A 21,679-nucleotide genomic window follows, 5' to 3' on the forward strand; every position below is an offset into this window, starting at 1 on the left:
TGTTGCACGTAGTCCTATCACACTGTAAACGCTTTGTAGGACCGTATTCTAATACTGGTCCCGTAACACTCCAAAATAAGGCAACGAATTCTTGCTGCGTGAAGATAGCGACTATGACCAAAACGCTCGGCGGACCATGGCTGGACCTGGACGATTAGCTCCTCCTCTGCTTAACTTCAGCACAGAGAAATCTCATTCCAGGGAAAGCCGAGCAAGGTATGCAGAAAGTGTTGCAAGAGCTTGGCGGAGAAAGGGTTAACATGCCCTGTCCGTGGGACCTGTATACCGGTAGGAGGAAGTGGTGGTGGAGAGAGGGCGCGTGGCGCTTGCGGGGAAGATGCGGTGTGGGTCACAGTTTCTTTACTGTCCGATACTGTGGCTGAGAGCCTCCTGCCCGGGGCCTGGTGTTCAAGATGTCTACGCTCTTGCGGCTGGAACAGATCACGTCGCGGATGAAGCTGGCGCAGTCCGAGCACACGTCCTTCAGGGCAGAACCCTGAGCGTAGATATGGGGGAACTGGCCCTCTACATTCTTCCAGGACAGGCCGCTGCAGGATCTAGGCAAGAGAGTCATACGTGTGAATAAGCCTTTACATACTGTAGTCAGTCATATTATACATGCACACGTGTGTAAGTCACAGTATTTCTATTATATGCTCATTATAAAGGGCCAGGTGTTCTCCAGAGCAGATATTCTCATACTATGTGTCACAACACCTTAGTGGGTGGCCAGTCAGTCCCTGGTGGGTCCCTAGTCAGTCCCTGGTGGGTCCCTAGTCAGTCCCTGGTGGGTCCCTAGTCAGTCCCTGGTGGGTCCTAGTCAGTCCCTGGTGGGTCCCTAGTCAGTCCCTGGTGGGTCCCTAGTCCGTCCCTGGTGGGTCCCTAGTCCGTCCCTGGTGGGTCCCTAGTCCGTCCCTGGTGGGTCCGCCTAGTCAGTCCCTGGTGGGTGGCACACAATGACAGTTGGGTGACAGAAAAAGAAAAAAATGCCAAGACACACTCCGGCCACCAGTGCAAGGGGAGGAGAGTGCGCCTTCCCCGCTTCGCCACTAGGGGTGGCCATACACCGTCGATGGTTCAAAACCATAGATGGTTAATGGTCAATGTAGAATACTTTTAGCATCGATGGCAGAGAACCAGATGGTGACCCACCATCGATGGTAGCTACATGCCCCGTTTTTTGTTTTTTTTTAACTGTCACTTTCAGAGCTGCTACTGCACAGAGCTACTAGACGGTCATCAGCAGACCTGCGCCACCCCCGCCTCTTACACGGTGGTAAGAGCCGGGAATAGGATGTCCCGTCACTTCACAGGCTGAGTCGTCAGTCACAGCCCAGCCCTGTCCCCGGCGCTCAGTCAGAAGCAGAGCCAGCCACCGCACATGTGCAAAAAACAACTATGGTCAAACCATCGATGGCACCACATAGAATAGATATCTGCCATCGACGGTTTGTGTTACGATGGATACCACACCCATGCAACATACTCTCTGGCCAATCAGCAGAGCACGGGGAGGAGACTGTGCTTTCCTGCTCTCTCCCCTGCTCCAGGACGCACACTCTGGCCAATCACCAGAGGAAGGGGAGGAGACTGTGCTTTCCCGCTATCCCACCGCTCCAGGACATCTGCGTCCCTCCCTCCCAACTTTAGAAGTTGGGAGGTATGGTATCATAGCAGACACGAAGTTTGAGAACCGCTGTTCCAGAGTAGAACAACCATAGCTTCAACCAATTTAAAGGGAACAGTGGTCACGGCTGGCCACAAGGTGGCGCTGCTGTGTAGGGGGAGCGGTTACTGAGCTTGCAGACTGAGATAACTTATCAAAATGGTGGTCATTCAGAGTTGTTCGCTCGCTAGCAGTTTTTAGCAGCCGTGCAAACGCAATGTCGCCGCCCACCGGGGAGTGTATTTTCGCTTTGCAAGTGTGCGAACGCCTGTGCAGCAGAGCGCCTGCAAAAAACATTTTGTGCAAAACAAGACCAGCCCTGGACTTACTCGTCGTGTGTTTTAATTCTAACGTTGGAGGGTTGGCTTTTGACGTCACACTCCCGCCCAGCTATGCCTGCGTATTCCCTGGCACGCCTGCGTTTTTCTAAGCACTCCCTGAAAACGGTCAGAAACGCCCTCTTCCTGTCAATCTTCTTGCGGCCGCCCAGTGCGAATGAAAACGTCGCTAGAACCTGTGCAAAAAAACTACAAAGAACTTTGTACCCGTACGTCGCACGTGCGCATTGTGGTGCCCACGCATGCGCAGAGAAATGCCGATTTTTAGCCTGATCGCTGCGCTGTGAACAACGGCAGCTAGCGATCAACTCGGAATTAACCCCATTCCCTTGATACATTTCACTTCTCAAGCACATATGCACAACCGCCTCATTGTAAGTATTACGCCCACTGTTCGTGGCAAAGATGAATTGGGCGATGTGAAGACGAATCACACCACAGTCTGCGGTCGGAGCCGTCTTTCACATGTGACTCCATTACACTACTCTGCCCGCTGTATACTCACTGGAAGGCGTCTTTCTTTTTGTGGGAATTTCCACTTGTGTCGATCACTCCCAGGGGACATTCGAACCCCACGCTGTAGACTGGAATATGCCCCAGCTTCTTAGCAGGAAGCTTCATCTGTTGTAAGAGAGATAACGGGTGAGTGTCACCGTGCCCAGTCTCGTGCCCTTACCCTAAATGTGCCACCTGGTCAGCAGCTTCTGCGCAGTTACTAAGGCGCTTCCCATCTGGTGAGCAATGTACCCGTCCTGTGCAACTCCAAGAAGGTAAGTACATTGCGTAGCGCCATACCCAAATTACACGCTTCATTCCAGCAATAATGACACGGAAAGTCTCAGCGTGCGGCTACTATGACATTATATTATACACGCACATACTGTAATATACATTACTTAGAGTATTCTGCCTATCAATGGAACGTCTGGCTGGTTACGAGGGACAATTATTTTAATTGTTAAATTAACCAAAAGTTACACATTCCAATGATTTTGTTATATAGGGCCCGATCCGGAGATGGGCGCAAACCCAATGTTTTTACCGCCATGGTGCTACGGTCGTGGAGAGCATTTACTTTCTAAGTGATTGATAGTCTGGGACCGTTCGGGGACAGTAAATGGGAAACCGCAGCTGCTGACGGGCGTCTCAGTACAAAGCCAGGCGGCTGCGGCATTTGCATATTTCGCTGCGCACACAATGGCAGCTGCGGCGGAGCCAGCGCACTCAGCCAGGCCCCAGAGTTACTTTATTTCAGTTTTAGCTTTTATCATATATTATACAGACAATATACATGTATAAGGGAAAACGGTGTGACATGATTGCATAAGCAATCCTGGGACAGAGGAGGGGATAGGAAGAGAAGACGGACACCCGACTGCCAAGGTCATTGGTGCGGCCTCATCTGGAATACTGTGTCCAGTTCTGGAGACCATATCTCCAGAAGGATATAAATACATTAGAGAGAGTGTACAAAGAAGGGCAACTAAAATGGTGCATGGCCTACATCACACAACATACCCGTAAAGGCTAAAAGATCTTAACATGTATAGTTTGGAGGAGAGAAGGGAAAGGGGAGACATGATAGAAACTTTCAAATATACCAAGGGTCTTAACAAAGTTCAGGAGGGAAACATTCTTCAAAAGGAACGGAAGGTGAGTATTCGAACTCGAGGACATACACTGAGTCTGGAGGTAGGCAGGTTCAGAGGAAATTTAAGGAAAAATTACTTCACAGAAAGGGTAGTGGATAAGTGGAATAGTCTCCCATCAGAGGTGGTAGAGGCTAAGACTGTAGAGTAATTTAAACATGCTTGGGATAGGCATATGAATATCCTTACAAAGAATTAAGGTTCAAAAAGGGTTGAGATTACCTAAAGGATAAAAAAAAAAGGTGCAGATTAGATGGGCCAAGTGGTTCTTATCTGCCGTCACATTCTATGTTTCTAACACTCCGTATTAGTAGTAGTGACCCCTACAGGACAGTCTGGGTAACTGCAGTAAGTATATCATTACAACTGACAAGTGAAGATTGAGACCCATAACAAAAAAGTCAGCCACCTGACTCTACAGCTGTGGTGAACTACAAGCCTCAGACCACTAGCTGGAATGGCGTGCTGGGACTTGTAGTTCCACGGCAGCTGACAAGCCGCAGGTTGCCTCCCTCGGAGATACACCAAGATGTGAAATCTCACCTTGACACTGCAGGAGCCACAAGCCGACCTGTGGACAAGCAAAAGCAGACCAGCGTTAATTACAGCTGCAACTCTGACACCGATTACAATAAAGGGTCAGACGTGTACAATACACCCCCCCCCCCCCCCCCCCCATTCCCCCATGGTGGCATCACCTTCCCCCTTTTGCAGCCCACCTGGACTGACCGTTGGATGGCGGTGGGCTGGAGAACGCCTCTGTTCCACTTTGCACGGAAAGATCTCCTATGCATTGCTAGAAAATAGGATTAAGGCTGTCCCCATCTCTCGCCACATTCTCTGCTGTTGTGGTCATGGCCGCCTGCTTTGTGGCCTCTAGCACGGGATCCGGTCTGAAGATCGACACTGTCTAGGTCGACAATGTTTAGGTCAACCACTACTGATCGACAGTTACTAGGTCGACAGGGTTGCCAAGTTCAACAGGGTTTCTAGGTCGACAGGTCAAAAGGTCGACATGAGTTATTAACTTTTTTTTTTTTTTTTTTTTAACCTTTTCATACTTAATGATCCACGTGGACTACGATTGGAACGGTAATCTGTGCAGAGCGAAGCAGTAGCGGAGCGAGGCACCTTGCCCGAAGCTCACTTAGCATGCGAGGGGACACGGTGCAATAATTCGGCTTTACGGTCACTGTAAACGACACCCAAAAAAAAAAAAAAACAACAACAACCTCATGTCGACCTTTTGACCTGTCGACCTAGAAACCCTGTCGAAATAGTGACTGTCGACCTATAGTGGTTGACCTAGACACTGTCGATCTAATGATCCACACCCTCTAGCACCTCTGTAAAGAGCTTCAGCCTGGTGACCACTGGGGGCCGGTACTTCTCACCTTTTACAGAACAGACAGGTAGCCGGCCAAGAGAAGAGGGGGAACTTCGTACGGCAACAGCAGCAGACCTAGGAAAGAAAACATGGAGGTGACTGACGTCTCTGCATGACCTCGGAGCCTGTCAGACGAGACAAGGGGGAATAGCTACTAACCGGCAGCTCTGGCTACGGGATGTAACCGGACACTAATCTCTACAAAACGGTACCTCAGACTCTGCCTGTTCAGAGAGGCCTTTCCCTCCTGTCATGCTAGCCTACTGCCACAGCTAGGGACTGATGTGCCCTGGTGCCCACCTGCTGCCCCAAACACGACAGGCTGGAGTTTCTGGACCACCAACAGGACCCTTAGATCATTTTTTTGGGAACCTTCTACCTATTAAATCTCACACATAGCTTTTACAGAATCTGTGCTTTAAACTGACATATGGCTATACCAGTGGCGTAGCAATAGACCCCGCAGTGGCTTGGAGGCGCCAGCACCTGAGTTATGTAGATTCCATGCGGTCTGGCCGTCCACATGGAAATCTGCTGAAAATGTCCCTCCAAAAATGGCTTCCGCCGCCTAGGAGGAGACTGATGCTAGAAGTCCTACTGGATCTCTAGCTCCTGTCAGTGAAGCACAGCGCGTATAGAGTTACCCGGAAGTGCTGGGATTCCGGGCATGCCGGCGAGAATGAAACCCCTGGCAATGAGCATGAATCCCCTCACAACGACCATGAAACCCTGAGCATGAACCCCATGACAACGAGCGTGAAACCCCTGGCAACGAGCATGAATCCCCTCACAACGACCATGAAACCCTGAGCATGAACCCCATGACAACGAGCGTGAAACCCCTGGCAACGAGCATGTGGGTAAAAATTCTAATTAATGTATGGGGGAGGGGGCAGAAACTTTTTTGATAGGGGGGCGCAATATTTCTAGTTACGCCACTTGGCTATACTCCTCCTGCGGAGGAATGACAACACTTTATTGTAGGTCTGTGAGAGCTAGAGTTTGCTTTAATTACTAAGACTGGAGTTATTCTTTATATCCCGAGTCACAATTATGATACATGAAACTCTGTCCTCTCTCCGCCGGAAAGCGTTTCCTCCTCTCCGTACCTTTCCTTTTTTCATGTTTGTGTACAGCTCTTTGCTCTGCAGGAACTTCTCCATCTCAGCCTTCACCAGCACCTTGCGCACGTTTATAACCTCCTCTACTGTCAAAGCCAACGTGTCCACTGGGTGGCTGAACTCCTGCAAGACAGGCAACGTGATACTCAGTACTACTATCTCCGTGCAGCTCCAACCTACGTTCCTGGTTGTAGGACTACGCAACACAAAATAGTACTGAAGGAGCATCCCTCAAAGGACAAAAGATAATATTCGGATGTGCCTAATATGCCGCAACTGCGAGGGAATCAGTAAAACATGGTCGCCATTACTATGATGTGAAATCAATGCCTTTTACCATTTGTTTTTCAGTAGGGATTGTTCTACTTTGTAAATATGGGGAACGGGTCAGCTATTCCCCCGCCAACACTCAGTAGATCTTAGTTGCCCATGTCTGCAGATATATTACGTCGGACTATGGGGGTCATTCCGAGTTGATCGCTCGCTGACGATTTTCGCAGCGATCAGGTAAAAAAAAAAAAGGCAAAACTGCACATGCGTATGCGCTGCAATGCGCACGTGCGTCGTACGGGTGCGAAGAGCATCGTTGTTGTGCACTGGATCTATCGAAGAATCCATTCACACAGCCGATCGCAAGGAGATTGACAGGAAGAGGGCATTTGTGGGTGTCAACTGACCGTTTTCTGGGAGTGTTTGGAAAAACGCAGGTGTGTCCAAGCGTTTGCAGGGCGGGTGTCTGGCGCCAATTCCGGGACCTCCGTCGCTGGATTCATCGCACAGGATAAGTAACTACAGGGCTGGTGTTGTTCTGCACAAAATGTTTTTGTACCGCTCGGCTGCACAGGCGTTCGCACACTTGCAAAGCGAAAATACACTCCCCCGTGGGTGGCGACTATGCGTTTGCATGGCTGGTAAAAGTAGCTAGCGAGCGATCAACTCGGAATGACCCCCTATGGGCCTAATACAGATCTGATCGCAGCAGCAAATTTGTTAGCTAATTGGCAAAACCATGTGCAGTGCAGGTGTGGCAAATGTAACATGTGCAGAGAGAGTTACATTTGGGTGGGTTATTTTGTTTCTGTGCAGAGTAAATACTGGCTGCTTTATTCTTACACTGCAATTTAGATTTCAGTTTGAACACACCCCACCCAAATCGAACTCTCTCTGCACATGTTACATCTGCCCCACCTGCACTGCATATGGTTTTGCCCATTAGCTAACAAATTTGCGGCTGCGATCAGGTCTGAATTAGGCCCTATATCTTTGTATGCAGTGCCACTTTCATGGATGCGTGGATCAGACTCAGTTGTTGGGAATGGCATCCTTTTCCTCAGATAATGAACACACCACTGTACATTATATGGATATCAGAAGTCACCAAGGAGCTCTGTAGCCTTATAAAAGGACACGGCTGCAGGTAGCTATACACATCTGGAGAACCAAGGTACCTTCCAGCATACGTAATACGTTACAGGAATGAGCAGGGCAGTGACGACACCACAACGCTCTCGTTATACAGATGTTATTACAGGAGTTTATAAATATATCAGCATCACTTGTGTATTAAACGTTATTAAAACTTTATAACAAAGTTGTTGTGCATATATGTATATATATATATATATATATTATATATATATACACACACACATACACACATATATACACACACACACACAGTTGTGCTCATAAGTTTACATACCTTAGCAGAATTTGTGATTTTCTGGACATTTGTCAGAGAATATGAATGATAACTCACAAACTTTTCTTTCACTCATGGTTAGTGGTTGGGTGAAGCCATTTATTGTCAAACAACTGTGTTTAGTCTTTTTAAATCATAATGACAACAGAAACTACCCAAATGACCCTGTTACATACCCCAGTTCTTAATATCGTGTATTGCCCCCTTTAACATCAATGACAGCTTGAAGTCTTTTGTGGTAGTTGTGGATGAGGCTCTTAATTTTCTCAGATGGTAAAGCTGCCCATTCTTCTTGGCAAAAAGCCTCCAGTTCCTGTAAATTCTTGGGCTGTCTTACATGAGCTGCACGTTTGAGATCTCCCCAGAGTGGCTCAATGATATTGAGGTCAGGAGACTGAGATGACCACTCCAGAACCTTCACTTTATTCTGCTGTAGCCAATGACAGGTCGACTTGGCCTTGTGTTTTGGATCATTGTCATGTTGGAACGTCCAAGTATGTCCCATGCGCAGCTTCTGGATTGATGAGTGCAAATTTTCCTCCAGTATTTTCTGATAACATGCTGCATTCATCTTGTCATCAATTTTGTCCAAGTTTCCAGTGCCTTTGTAGCTCACACATCCCCAAAACATCAGCGATCCACCTCCGTGTTTCACAGTAGGAATGGTGTACCTTTCATCATAGGCCTTGTTGACTCCTCTCCAAATGTAACGTTTATGGTTGTGGCCAAAAAGTAAAATTTTGGTCTCATCACTCCAAATGACTTTGTTCCAGAAGTTTTGAGGCTTGTCTCTGTGCTGTTTGGAGTATTGTAAGCGGGATGCTTTGTGGCATTTGCGTAGTAATGGCTTTCTTCTGGCGACTCGACCATGCAGCCCATTTTTCTTCAAATGCCTCCTTATTGTGCATCTTGAAACAACCACACCACTTTTTTTCAGAGAGTCCTGTATTTCAGCTGGAGTTATCTGTGGATTTTTCTTTGCATCCCAAACAATTTTCCTGGCAGTTGTGGCTGAAATTTTTGTTGGTCTACCTGACCGTGATTTGGTTTCCACAAAATCCCTCATTTTCCACTTCTTAATTATAGTTTGAACACTGCTGATTGGCATTCTCAATTGTTTGGATATCTTTTTATATCCCTTTCCTGTTTTATACAGTTCAATTACCTTTTCCCGCAGATTCTTTGACAATTCTTTTGCTTTTCCCATGATTCAGAATCCAGACACGTCAGTGCAGCACTGGATGAAAGATGCAAGGGTCTTTCAGGAGTCCAGAAACTCACTGACCTTTTATTCACACACACTGATTACAAGCAAACAGATTACAGGTGAGGATGGTTACCTTTAGTAGCCATTCAAACCCGTTTGTGTCAACTTGTGTGCATGTTATCAGGCCAAAATCTCAAGGGTATGTAAACTTTTGATCAGGGTCATTTGGGTAGTTTCCGTTGTCATTATGACTTAAAAAGACTAAACACATTTGTTTGACAATAAATGGCTTCACCCAACAACTAACCATGAGTGAAAAGGAAAGTTTGTGAGTTATCATTCATATTCTCTGACAAATGGCCAGAAAATCACAAATTCTGCTAGGGTATGTAAACTTATGAGCACAAGTGTGTGTGTGTGTGTGTGTGTGTGTGTGTGTGTGTGTGTGTGTGTGTATATATATATATATATATATACACATATACACACACACACATATACATACACACACACACACCACTTGTTTGGAGACTTTGGAGCGTTTTATCGATCATTAGTGCCCAGTAATACAGGTGTTTCCGTAGTACACTGCATAGGCAAACGCAGGGGGGGTTTCCGGTTGCACGGAAACCCCCCTCCTCTTGTCAAGTGGTTCAAATTATGACAACAATTGCAATGGTATTTAATACAATTACTAGAGCTGCCGCCACATCATGCAGTTTAAGCTGCTGCACATGTCCTGGGGTAGAAGCTTCTTCTGCTTCTGAGGCCTCAGTCAGTGCACTGGAGCAGAGAGTAGCTAGCAGGAAGAAGAGACAGGAGCCTTACCATGAGGTGGGAGAATGTGTGCTTAGAAAGTGCAGTACCGATTCCATTAGGTTTGTGTATTTATTTATTATGGTATGTTTAACCTTTTCCTGACCACTAACAATATCTTAATTATATAAAATATGTTTGATACAGCCTATACTATAGACCATCTATAGTGTTAAATATTAAGTGTATTCCATGTTCCGCAGAGTGGGAGATTTGTGGATTACATTTGGAAACCCCCCTCTAGAAATCCTGCGTTTGCCACTGCACTGTGGTGCGAGGGGAGGTTGTCGTTTAGGGGGACCTGGTTCAGCTCACAGAGTATAGAGGAGTTACGGGGTTGGGATTTTTGGGGAAGTTCCCAGCACACATGTAATATTTGCTACTATTCTATATTACGGTTTTCACTGATTGTCATTTGTTGTAGGTATTGGTTTCTGCCTCTGCTTCCATAAGCTGAACGTTACCTCTATACGCTTTTAGGTTACCTTCATAGCAGTATTTATGTCACCTGCATTTACTTTTATTTTGATTTTGAGGTCATTCTTCATTCAATAAAAAGATGTTGTTTTTTCTTAAGGCCCAAAAAGATAAAGAGGACACTTACCAGCCACCGATGCCTGGAGCTGCTGTCCGTGGCCGGCCCTGGTTCTGCCCTCTCTTGCACAGAGCTGAGGGAGCCACGGCTAGGAGACGGAGTGCCGGAACTGCCATATGCCGAATGGCCCACTGTGGGGGGAAGACGACGTTAATGCCACTAGAGAATGCACAGCAGACCGGTATAGAGGGGGTTAAACACTCAGGACTCACTCAGGTTTCGGTTCAGAGGCCTGTGCGGGAAGTTCATGCTGCCGGAGCGAGCCCGGGACTCTGGTTCCTCCGGTCTCTGAGGTGTCCCCCGTTGCGGCTTGTGCCCCATCTCACTCTGCAGCTGCGCCAAGTCCTGCTCCGAGAAAGAGCGGTCACGTTTCAGCGGCAACGGGGCACTGGTTACTCTCCGCAGCTCAGAATTGGGGGAGTCATCTTCCTGCAAGAAGACAGCACATGCTCAGTCACATGACACAGGTCCGGGCCTCATAGTTACACTCAAGGGGGCTTCTGCTGTGAGGTAAAAAAATCCTGGAGGGGGAACCGCAGTCAGGAGGGCACCCACAGATTTCCTTTTACCACCATTGGAAATGGGAGCTCTGTGTGACTTTTCCTGACATCTTCCACCATAACTGTTCTGCCTTCGCTGTTGCGGCACCGTGATCTTCACACGGCAGAAAGCGCACAGCGACTGCAACACACATACGGGCAGAATCACGCATAGCGCCTGATTCAGGTCCAGGCGCTTCTGCGGCGCATGTTGCAAAGCACCCATGTCTGGTACTTTGCGCATATGCGGGACCCGTTCTACGTATGTGCAGTACGGGTCTGCGACGTTGGTTGCACTACGTCATCACACGGTCAGTGATTGACCGTCTGATGCAGTTTGGGGGCGGACGGCCTCTGTTTCTCAAAATGGAGGACTGTTGGCCGCCGCTGTTGGGAAGGGAGGAGGACGGAGTTTTCCTGGCCTCTTGCTCTGACCTGTGGCGGCCGGCTAGCGCAACCACACAGGCACCATGACCCCATGGGTCACGCAGCCAGACGATGGTGGTGCAGATGATCCAATGCCGCAGGGCGCCCCCTCCTGCATTACCATATTAGTGCTATCACTGCAGCTTCTATGTAAGGACGATAGCGCCATCAACCACACCTGCCTCAGACCTATAATGCGGTTGAAATTCCGTCCACTTCCAGCGATCAGAAATCCTACGCGAGAGTCTCAGCCCCCCCGCCGGTGACTGCATATGTCCTAATACCTGCATTCCACCAGGCAGCAGACCCTTGGTGCAGGAGAGCTGATCTCGGATGGACCTCTGCAAACACCCAACCCCAGAAGATACCGCAACTCTATCTTCATGCCCACGGGACGCTTCTTCTACATGCAAATGCCCCTTTACCACCCAGTAATGCCCTTCCAGCCCTATGTGAGAAGCCGCTGTAATTGCGCTAAGTTGCGTATGAAGGGCGCGGCGTATGCACAGTTTGGTAAAAATCAGGAAATGCTTCTGCGTTCCACTACAACTCGCCCTACAGCTAACACTCTATTCCGGCATATCAAAGTAATTTCTCAGGTTTAGCTATGCTCCATGTGATGTATCAGCCTGCTCCTGTACCTCCGATAGATTCATCTCCTCCATCTCCGCCAGCGTGGGGGCTTTGAGTAGGATCCGGGACCGTGGGCGGGGGGCTCCTGATTCCGGAGTGGACAGGTTAATGCAAGATGTTGACTTTATGTCACTGGAATACGCATCCACGATACATGGGAGTGATCCGAAGCCTAGAGAAGGGCACATTATACATTACTGGAAGGCAAGAAGCAATGAAGTACCTGTTACATAATACACTCCGCAACCAATGAGAACAGAGGATACATGAAATAAGGGTGGGCGTGGAAATAAATGTGTGCGCCCTTACGCGCATTGTGGGGTGTGTGCCGTCACTGAAGTGTGCCTGCATGAGAACTACAGTACCCGATACAGCGCAGTTCCGCCTCTCCCGTCAGAAGTGCAGAGGCGATCGGCGTGCGTGCAGCTCTGCATTGCTTGTACGTTTGTGCGCCCAGTTCTCGGCATCGAGACAACGTGCGACATACGTTCCACAAGCACGCTTACATTCACCTCTGCAGCAGCCCCTATAAGCCCGGCGTTCTGGGGGCAGACATGCAGTAAGCCACACTACCTCCGGACGCAGGATCGATCCTTACATCAGGAGCAGGCGACCTCTGGCACTCCAGCTGCTGTGGAACCACACTTCCCAGCATGCCTTGCCATAGCTTTAGCATGCCCCAACAGCAAAACTATGGCAAAGCATGCTGGGATGTGCAGTTCCACAGCATCTGGAATGCCACACGTTGCTTACCCCTGTCCTACATGATCGTTGTTTAGGTATTACAGCCACACCCTTACACTGGCCCCTATTCACCAAAAGAGGCGACTGTCAGAACTCACAGGGGGGCTGGCTGGGGTAATAAGACCCTCATAAAATGTAACAATCACTGACATGGCAGCACCCTCAGTGAGCGGGCAGACGGACGTATGGTGGGTGCTGACCCTTACATGCCGACACCTAGTAAAGGTCAGGATCTTCTCCTACATCTGCAGCAACCAATGGGTGACAACCCGTGGTCTGCTCTGACGGCGAGATCTGACTGTGGGTGTTACTTTCCCCATCTGTCCTGTGCATGGGGACATTCGAACGGTCATTCTCCCCCCTGTTAATGGTAAGCCCCCCCAATATGCACCTTTCTGTCCTCTTCTCGGTGTCTCCACAGGGCGCAGTTTGGGTTCTTGTTTAATCTCCTCCAGAATCTTTTCGTGGAGCGTTTTCTGCACTTGGGGCAGCGGAGGGAGATTCCTTTTGGAAACCTGCAATGGACAGAATTCATTCATTCTCCACATAGATTTTATTTTGCTGGTGCACATCCCCTTCCCGCTGGGTAATATAGGACAGACGCCCTTACCGGCTTCAGAGGAGGGCGAGACCTTATAAAGTCCAGGATTAATTCATGTGCGTCCTTCTTGACCATTGGAGGAATATCGCCCCCTACCTACGAAGCAGGGTAATACATTATCATTCAGTGTGAATCAGGGCAAGTGACATTCTGTTTCGGTCCATCTACTGTAGTGATCCCCAAACCTTACTAAGCCCTCTCGTCCCTACCGCACCAACGCCCCCCCCCCCCCCCCCCCCCACACACACCCCCCCACCTGGTCACACAGATCTGTCTTCTGTCCACCGGTCATTTCTCTAGTTTGTTTTTAAAAGGGATTTTTATTATTATTATTCTCCCCACATGGCCTTGCCGGTAATTAAAGCAATGTATATGAGATATATCATCCACACATTATACACGGACTGGTAAGCATTGCGTCCCGTGAGGTGCTGTGGTTCTGTTACACCTGACTGTTGCTGTAACAGACAGCAAAAGCAACAGGGACACCTGCAGGATGTGAGAAGCTACACAAAGCACTACAGCTGGCCTTCTCCGCTCCAGTCCCACAACATGTTTTCTGGATTTCTTGCACAGGCGAGTTCATCTATTTTGCTGAATCAGAAATAATCCCACCTGTTTCCAGAGAGAAATCCTGAAAACACGACCTGTTGGGGTTACTTGAGGACTGGAGATGAGAACCAGGCCAAGAAAATAATGGAGTATAACAGTAATTAATATGATTTGCTTTGTTATAAATACATGAAGTGTATTTAATTGTAATGTTATTCATCAACTGTCAAAATTGTCTCTCGCTTCCCATTGGCTACATACAATCAGCGCAACCAATCAGGAGGGAGGTCCGGAACTTGTATAATATATGACCCCCCCCCCCCCTTGGTATCATAGATCTGTCAGGAAATGTGGGGGTGGGTCACACAATATATTAGTGTCACTTGTCGGCCGCACTCACCGTGACCTTGCGCAGTTTGTAGTTTCGTGCCCGGATGTCTTGCATGAGCATCTCAAACGGGGTAAGCTGGTACTCGGTAGGCAAAGAATTAAAGGTCTTCTCCCGAACCTTCTTCAGCTGGACCCCGTGTCGCAGATCTCTCATCAGCTGCACCCACAGACGTGCCTGTAAGGTGCGAGACACCAGCGCCCTGAGCGTATAGTGCAGCACAGCACATAACGTGTGATACACAGTGCAGAAGACTAGGCTATACACACAGCAGAGGTAGTGCAGCATGGCACTGGGACACAGCGCTCCCCGCAGGACGCAGAGGACGGGGCTGCACTCGGTAAGCTGTGCAGGTCCTATGGAACACTCACATCATTCCCAGCAATCCCGCAGGTGCATCTGTCATCAGAAACACTAATTCCTCCACCTGTCCTCCTGCTTCCAGCTCAGACCTTTACAGGTGGAGGGGAGACTGGTTTTAGGAACAAGCCCATAGCTGTACAGCCTGTGGTACTATAAGGCCCAGCATGACCTACCAGGCTCTGAGTAAAGCTTATGTGGCAATATCAGTTTAGGCTAAATAAATATAATTTTTTTTGCTACTTATTTTTTCCTCCTATTTATATTGAGATAATAAACTTATTGGTGTTTAATTGATTTTGCAATTGCAATAACCTGGGTACAGATGATGCAGCCCTTATCTATGACTGAGGAAGTGCGGTCCCCACTGAGCGCAGAGTATCGGTGCTCAGAAGCAGGTCACTACGTTTTATTTATTGCATATTTTTCTCATACTCGCTCCTCAGGACCCCAAACAGTGCATGTTTACCAGGTCTCCTCACAAGTGAAATAATTAGCTCCACCTGTGGATCTATTAAAATGTTTTAGTGAGTAATGAGTACACCTGTGCGCCTGCTGGGTGACCTAGGAAATGTATCAGTGAGTAATGATTACACCTATGCTCCTGCTGGGTGACTTGGGAAATGTGTCAGTGAGTAATGAGTACACATGTGCATCTGCTGGGTGACCTGGGAAATGTATCAGTGAGTAATGATTACACCTATGCTCCTGCTGGGTGACTTGGGAAATGTGTCAGTGAGTAATGAGTACACCTGTGCTCCTGCTGGGTGACCTAGGAAATGTATCAGTGAGTAATGGTTACACCTATGCTCCTGCTGGGTGACCTGGGAAATATGTCAGTGAGTAATGAGTACACCTGTGCCCCTGCTGGGTGACCTGGGAAATATGTCAGTGAGTAATGAGTACACCTGTGCCCCTGCTGGGTGACCTGGGAAATGTGTCAGTGAGTAATGAGTACACCTGTGCCCCTGCTGGGTGACCTGGGAAATGTGTCAGTGAGTAATGAGTACACCTGTGCTCCTGCTGGATGACCTGGGAAATGTTTCAGTGAGTAATGAGTACACCTGTGCACCTGCTGGGTGACCTGAGAAATATGTCAGTGAGTAATGAATACACCTGTGCACCTGCTGGGTGACCTGGAAAAATGTGTCAGTGAGTAATGAGTACACCTGTGCACCTGCTGGGTGACCTGGGAAATGTGTCAGTGAGTAATGAGTACACCTGTGCTCCTGCTGGGTGACCTGGGAAATGTGTCAGTGAGTAATGAGTACACCTGTGCTCCTGCTGGGTGACCTGTGAAATGTGTCAGTGAGTAATGAGTACACTTGTGCTCCTGCTGGGTGACCTGTGAAATGTGTCAGTGAGTGATGAGTACACCTGTGCACCTGCTGGGTGACCTGGGAAAAGTGTCAGTGAGTAAAGAGTATACCTGTGCTCCTGCTGGGTGACCTGGGAAATGTTTCAGTGAGTAATGAGTACACCTGTGCACCTGCTGGGTGACCTGGGAAATGTGTCAGAGAGTAATGAGTACACCTGTGCACCTGCTGGGTGACCTGGGAAATGTGTCAGTGAGTAATGAGTACACCTGTGCACCTGCTGGGTGACCTGGGAAATGTGTCAGTGAGTAATGAGTACACCTGTGCACCTGCTGGGTGACCTGGGAAATGTGTCAGTGAGTAATGAGTACACCTGTGCACCTGCTGGGTGACCTGGGAAATGTGTCAGTGAGTAATGAGTACACCTGTGCAGCTGCTGGGTGACCTGGGAAATGTGTCAGTGAGTAATGAGTACACCTGTGCTCCTGCTGGGTGACCTGGGAAATGTGTCAGTGAGTAATGAGTACACCTGTGCTCCTGCTGGGTGACCTGGGAAATGTGTCAGTGAGTGATGAGTACACCTGTGCTCCTGCTGGGTGACCTGGGAAATGTGTCAGTGAGTGATGAGTACACCTGTGCACCTGCTGGGTGACCTGGGAAAAGTGTCAGTGAGTAATGAGTACACCTGTGCACCTGCTGGGTGACCTGGGAAATGTGTCAGTGAGTAATGAGTACACCTGTGCACCTGCTGGGTGACCTGGGAAATGTGTCAGTGAGTAAAGAGTATACCTGTGCTGTGCACCTGCTGGTTGATCTGGGAAATATGTCAGTAAGTAATGAGTACACCTGTGCACCTGCTGGGCAATATTCTGTAATGCTCATCAGGTATTTCTTTAGTATTCATTTACTTATTAGTCCCAGATTATTGCAATACATAATAAGTCACTCATACCTCCCAACATGACCTCTCCAGGAGGACACAATGCTCTGCTTCTGGACTTCCCTCTTAATGTATGATTGCCATCACCTGTGGTGACACACCTTTCTTATCCATTAACCTGCTCAACACAGGTGCCGGCAATCATACATTAAGAGAAAAGATCAGAAGCAGGGCATTGTGTCCCTCCTGGAGAGGGTCATGTTGGGAGGTATGATAAATCCTATCACATAGCGGAATGGAGTCGTCATGCAGTTATGGCATGTAGGGTCTAATTATTAATTTAAGGCGTATTCATTTACAATTCATATGGCAGCGGCCCCCTCTGTGGAGAACCCTGTGACCAGCCCATCTCCTCCACCCGCTTCCCCCTTACCCAGTCTGTGTTCTGCAGGTTCACAAGACCATCCGGTTCTGTCTCCTCCACGTGCATCTTCATCAGCATCTAGGAAACCACAACCTGTTACCCAGTGATGTCCACCGCAGGAGTCCACCTACCGACCTTCCCCAGTGTGACCACTCACCTCTTTGGCCTCCCGGATTTTGTGGAGGAAAGCTTGAAGTTCCACCGTCTCTGCAAAAAGAGCCCTGCAAACCGCCTGGTAGTGGACGGGAGCTTCCTGGGGCTCTGGCAGATGGACAGCACAGAAGCGCAGGACTGCTGAGAAGCTGCGTACCACCTTTGGGGGGCCTTCATCATCCTCATCCTCGATTCCCTCATACCCCTCATCTGTCAAGCCCCCCTCTGAGTCACTGGCAGCCATGAGGTCAATGAGGTGCTCCAGCTGGGGGCTGAGCTCTCGTTCCTCACTCTCATCCAGACCCCAGTCCAGGGCCCGGTATATGGCAAATCCCAGGCATTGCACCATCTGCAGAGGTGGAAAGAAGACAGTGGGATACTGATTACTTCATGGTAAGATCACAGACCACTGCTGACTTCCTACTGTAATACAGACCTCTTTCACCTTCTTCCACTATGTGTTTATTTTATTGTTACACTATAAATCTGACTGTGAGCCCTCTGTCCTGTCAGTCACTACTGTACATGCTGACTCCCTCTGTCCTGTCTGACGTTACAGTACACGCTGAGCCCCTCTGTCCTGTCAGTCGCTACTGTACACACTGAGCCCCTCTGTCCTGTCTGATGTTACAGAACATGCTAAGCCCCTCTGTCCTGTTAGTCTCTACTGTATACACTGAGCCCGTCTGTCCTGCCTGACGTTACAGTATATGCTGAGCCCCTCTGTCCTGTCAGTCACTACTGTACACACTGATGACGTTACAATACACACTGAGTCCCTCTGTCCTGTCTGACGTTACAGTACACACTCAGCCCCGTCTTGTCTGACGTTGCAGTACATGCTGACTCCCTCTGTCCTGTCTGACGTTACAGTACATGCTGATTCCCTCTGTCCTGTCTGACGTTACAGTACATGCTGAGCCCCTCGGTCCTGTCTGACGTTACAGTACACACTGAGCCCCTCGGTCCTGACTGACGTTACAGTACACGCTGAGCCCCTCTGTCCTGTCTGACGCTATAGTACATGCTGAGCCCCTCTGTCCTGTCAGTCGCTACAGTACATGCTGAGTCCTCTGTCCTGTCTGACGTTACAGTACACACTGAGCCCCTTTGTCCTGTCAGTCGCTACAGTACATGCTGAGTCCTCTGTCCTGTCTGATGTTACAGTACATGCTGAGTCCCCCGTCCTGTCTGACATTACAGTACATGGTAAGCCCCTCTGTCCTGTCTGACGTTACAGTACACGCTGAGACCCTTTGTCCTGTCAGTCGCTACTGTACATGCGGAGTCCTCTGTCCTGTCTGACGTTACAGTACATGGTGAGTCCCTCTGTCCTGTCTGACGTTACAGTACATGGTGAGTCCCTCTGTCCTGTCTGACGTTACAGTACATGGTGAGTCCCTCTGTCCTGTCTGACGTTACAGTACGTGGTGAGTCCCTCTGTCCTGTCTGACGTTACAGTACATGCTGAGTCCCCCTGTCCTGTCTGACGTTACATTACACACCGAGCCCCTCTGTCCTGTCTGACGTTACAGTACATGCTGAGTCCCCCTGTCCTGTCTGACGTTACAGTACACGCTGAGACCCTTTGTCCTGTCAGTCGCTACTGTACATGCTGAGTCCTCTGTCCTGTCTGACGTTACAGTACGTGGTGAGTCCCTCTGTCCTGTCTGACGTTACAGTACACGCTGAGCCTCTCTGTCCTGTCTGATGTTACAGTACACACCAAGCCTCTCTGTCCTGTCTGATGTTACAGTACACACCGAGCCTCTCTGTCCTGTCTGATGTTACAGTACACGCTGAGCCCCTTTGTCCTGTCTGACGTTACAGTACACACTGAGCCTCTCTGTCCTGTCTGATGTTACAGTACACACTGAGCCCCTCTGTCCTGTCTGACGTTACAGTACACACCGAGCCTCTCTGTCCTGTCTGATGTTACAGTACACACTGAGCCCCTATGTCCTGTCAGTCGCTACTGTACATGCGGAGTCCTCTGTCCTGTCTGACGTTACAGTACATGGTGAGTCCCTCTGTCCTGTCTGACGTTACAGTACGTGGTGAGTCCCTCTGTCCTGTCTGACGTTACAGTACATGCTGAGTCCCCCTGTCCTGTCTGACGTTACATTACACACCGAGCCCCTCTGTCCTGTCTGACGTTACAGTACATGCTGAGTCCCCCTGTCCTGTCTGACGTTACAGTACACGCTGAGACCCTTTTTCCTGTCAGTCGCTACTGTACATGCTGAGTCCCTCTGTCCTGTCTGACGTTACAGTACGTGGTGAGTCCCTCTGTCCTGTCTGACGTCACAGTACATGCTGAGTCCCCCTGTCCTGTCTGACGTTACAGTACACACCAAGCCTCTCTGTCCTGTCTGATGTTACAGTACATGCTGAGTCCCCCTGTCCTGTCTGACGTTACAGTACACACCGAGCCTCTCTGTCCTGTCTGATGTTACAGTACACGCTGAGCCCCTTTGTCCTGTCTGACGTTACAGTACACACCGAGCCCCTCTGTCCTGCCTGACGTTACAGTACATGCTGAGCCCCCCTGTCCTGTCTGATGTTACAGTACACGCTGAGCCCCTTTGTCCTGTCCATCGCTACTGTACATGGTGAGCCCCTCTGTCCTGTCTGACGTTACAGTACATGCTGAGTCCCCCTGTCCTGTCTGACGTTACAGTACACACCGAGCCTCTCTGTCCTGTCTGATGTTACAGTACACACTGAGCCCCTTTGTCCTGTCCATCGCTACTGTACATGGTGAGCCCCTCTGTCCTGTCTGACGTTACAGTACATGCTGAGTCCCCCTGTCCTGTCTGACGTTACAGTACACACCGAGCCTCTCTGTCCTGTCTGATGTTACAGTACACACTGAGCCCCTCTGTCCTGTCTGACGTTACAGTACACACCGAGCCTCTCTGTCCTGTCTGATGTTACAGTACACACTGAGCCCCTCTGTCCTGTCTGATGTTACAGTACACACTGAGCCCCTCTGTCCTGTCTGACGTTACAGTACACACCGAGCCTCTCTGTCCTGTCTGACGTTACAGTACATGCTGAGTCCCCCTGTCCTGTCTGACGTTACAGTACACACCGAGCCTCTCTGTCCTGTCTGATGTTACAGTACACACCGAGCCTCTCTGTCCTGTCTGATGTTACAGTACACGCTGAGCCCCTTTGTCCTGTCAGTCGCTACTGTACATGGTGAACCCATCTGTCCTGTCTGACGTTACAGTACATGGTGAGTCCCTCTGTCCTGAGTGACGTTACAGTACACGCTTCATAGAAGCCGGGGAGCCGTATATATGCATAGATGCTGATGTATATCACTTGTACAGTATCATGGGTTAACCTGAATGTAGGGCATGGAAGTCTGTGATCCTAGGGGAAATCCTACCCACGCAGCAATTATCCTGTATGCAAAGTAACGCTTATTAAACTCTTGCCTAGCCGGGAGCGCTGCACATAACTGCTAACACTGGCAGAAGTAGCTTGTTAGGACACGCCGCAGGACACCATGGGGGGTACAACCAGCCGCCGTCTGTATCTGTCACCGGCGCATAGCGCAGTCTGCGGTTCCGTTCAATTACACTTCTACACACTGATTATGTGTTGGTTAGTAGCTGTTCTGTTACTGTCTATTAGGAGATTTTGGAGAGAGGTGAAATGGCTTTATATAGAGAAGCGGGTATAGTGACCGCGGCTGATTAACACCTCATAATCTTACAAAGGAGGAGCATTGCCAAAGAGAACAATTATAATAACACAACACATTATAACACTTATAGCTTACATAAACTCCAAAGTTTAGTCCATTTATTATATAACAAGCTAAATAAACAATCTTTTTAGCAAGCTGTCTAAGTACAGGTGTGTGGACGCATGCCAGATATCTCGAGCAGTGGTTATAGACCATTAATCTCTATAGAACATACACTGTCGTCAGTGCCGTGACTAGACATTTTATCGCTGTGTACAAGACATAGCACCCCCCCATACAAAATGGTGCCAGTGCACACCGTAGGCAGGCAGAGTTCCCCTTTTTACACATTAGACAGGCAGAGTCCCTCTTTGTACACATCACGCAGGCAGAGTCACCCTATTTTACACATTAGGCAAAGTCCCCCTTTTTCCACATTAGACAGGCAGCATCCCACTTTTTCCACATTAGACAGGCAGCAT

At 49.0% G+C, this 21,679-nt stretch overlaps 1 protein-coding gene across 1 annotated transcript in view; it reads right to left on the reverse strand.

Annotated features, from left to right (window-relative positions):
• Positions 1 to 6: 6 nt before the first annotated feature.
• The window catches only part of SPIRE2 (spire type actin nucleation factor 2), a 45,062-nt gene continuing 23,389 nt past the window's right edge, over positions 7 to 21,679 (reverse strand). Inside the window, exons 3-15 of the mRNA XM_063945939.1 lie at positions 17,502 to 17,846; positions 17,354 to 17,422; positions 14,377 to 14,541; positions 13,434 to 13,520; positions 13,215 to 13,338; positions 12,088 to 12,251; positions 10,694 to 10,910; positions 10,491 to 10,612; positions 6,150 to 6,284; positions 5,048 to 5,115; positions 4,197 to 4,224; positions 2,510 to 2,625; positions 7 to 557 (exon numbers count right to left, since the gene is read on the reverse strand). Coding sequence (XP_063802009.1) covers positions 350 to 557; positions 2,510 to 2,625; positions 4,197 to 4,224; positions 5,048 to 5,115; positions 6,150 to 6,284; positions 10,491 to 10,612; positions 10,694 to 10,910; positions 12,088 to 12,251; positions 13,215 to 13,338; positions 13,434 to 13,520; positions 14,377 to 14,541; positions 17,354 to 17,422; positions 17,502 to 17,846 — 1,848 coding nt within the window. The 3' untranslated portion in view covers positions 7 to 349. The remainder of the gene's footprint in view (positions 558 to 2,509; positions 2,626 to 4,196; positions 4,225 to 5,047; positions 5,116 to 6,149; positions 6,285 to 10,490; positions 10,613 to 10,693; positions 10,911 to 12,087; positions 12,252 to 13,214; positions 13,339 to 13,433; positions 13,521 to 14,376; positions 14,542 to 17,353; positions 17,423 to 17,501; positions 17,847 to 21,679) is intronic.

Source organism: Pseudophryne corroboree, chromosome 11, assembly GCF_028390025.1.
Source record: "Pseudophryne corroboree isolate aPseCor3 chromosome 11, aPseCor3.hap2, whole genome shotgun sequence".
Taxonomy (NCBI): domain Eukaryota; kingdom Metazoa; phylum Chordata; class Amphibia; order Anura; family Myobatrachidae; genus Pseudophryne; species Pseudophryne corroboree.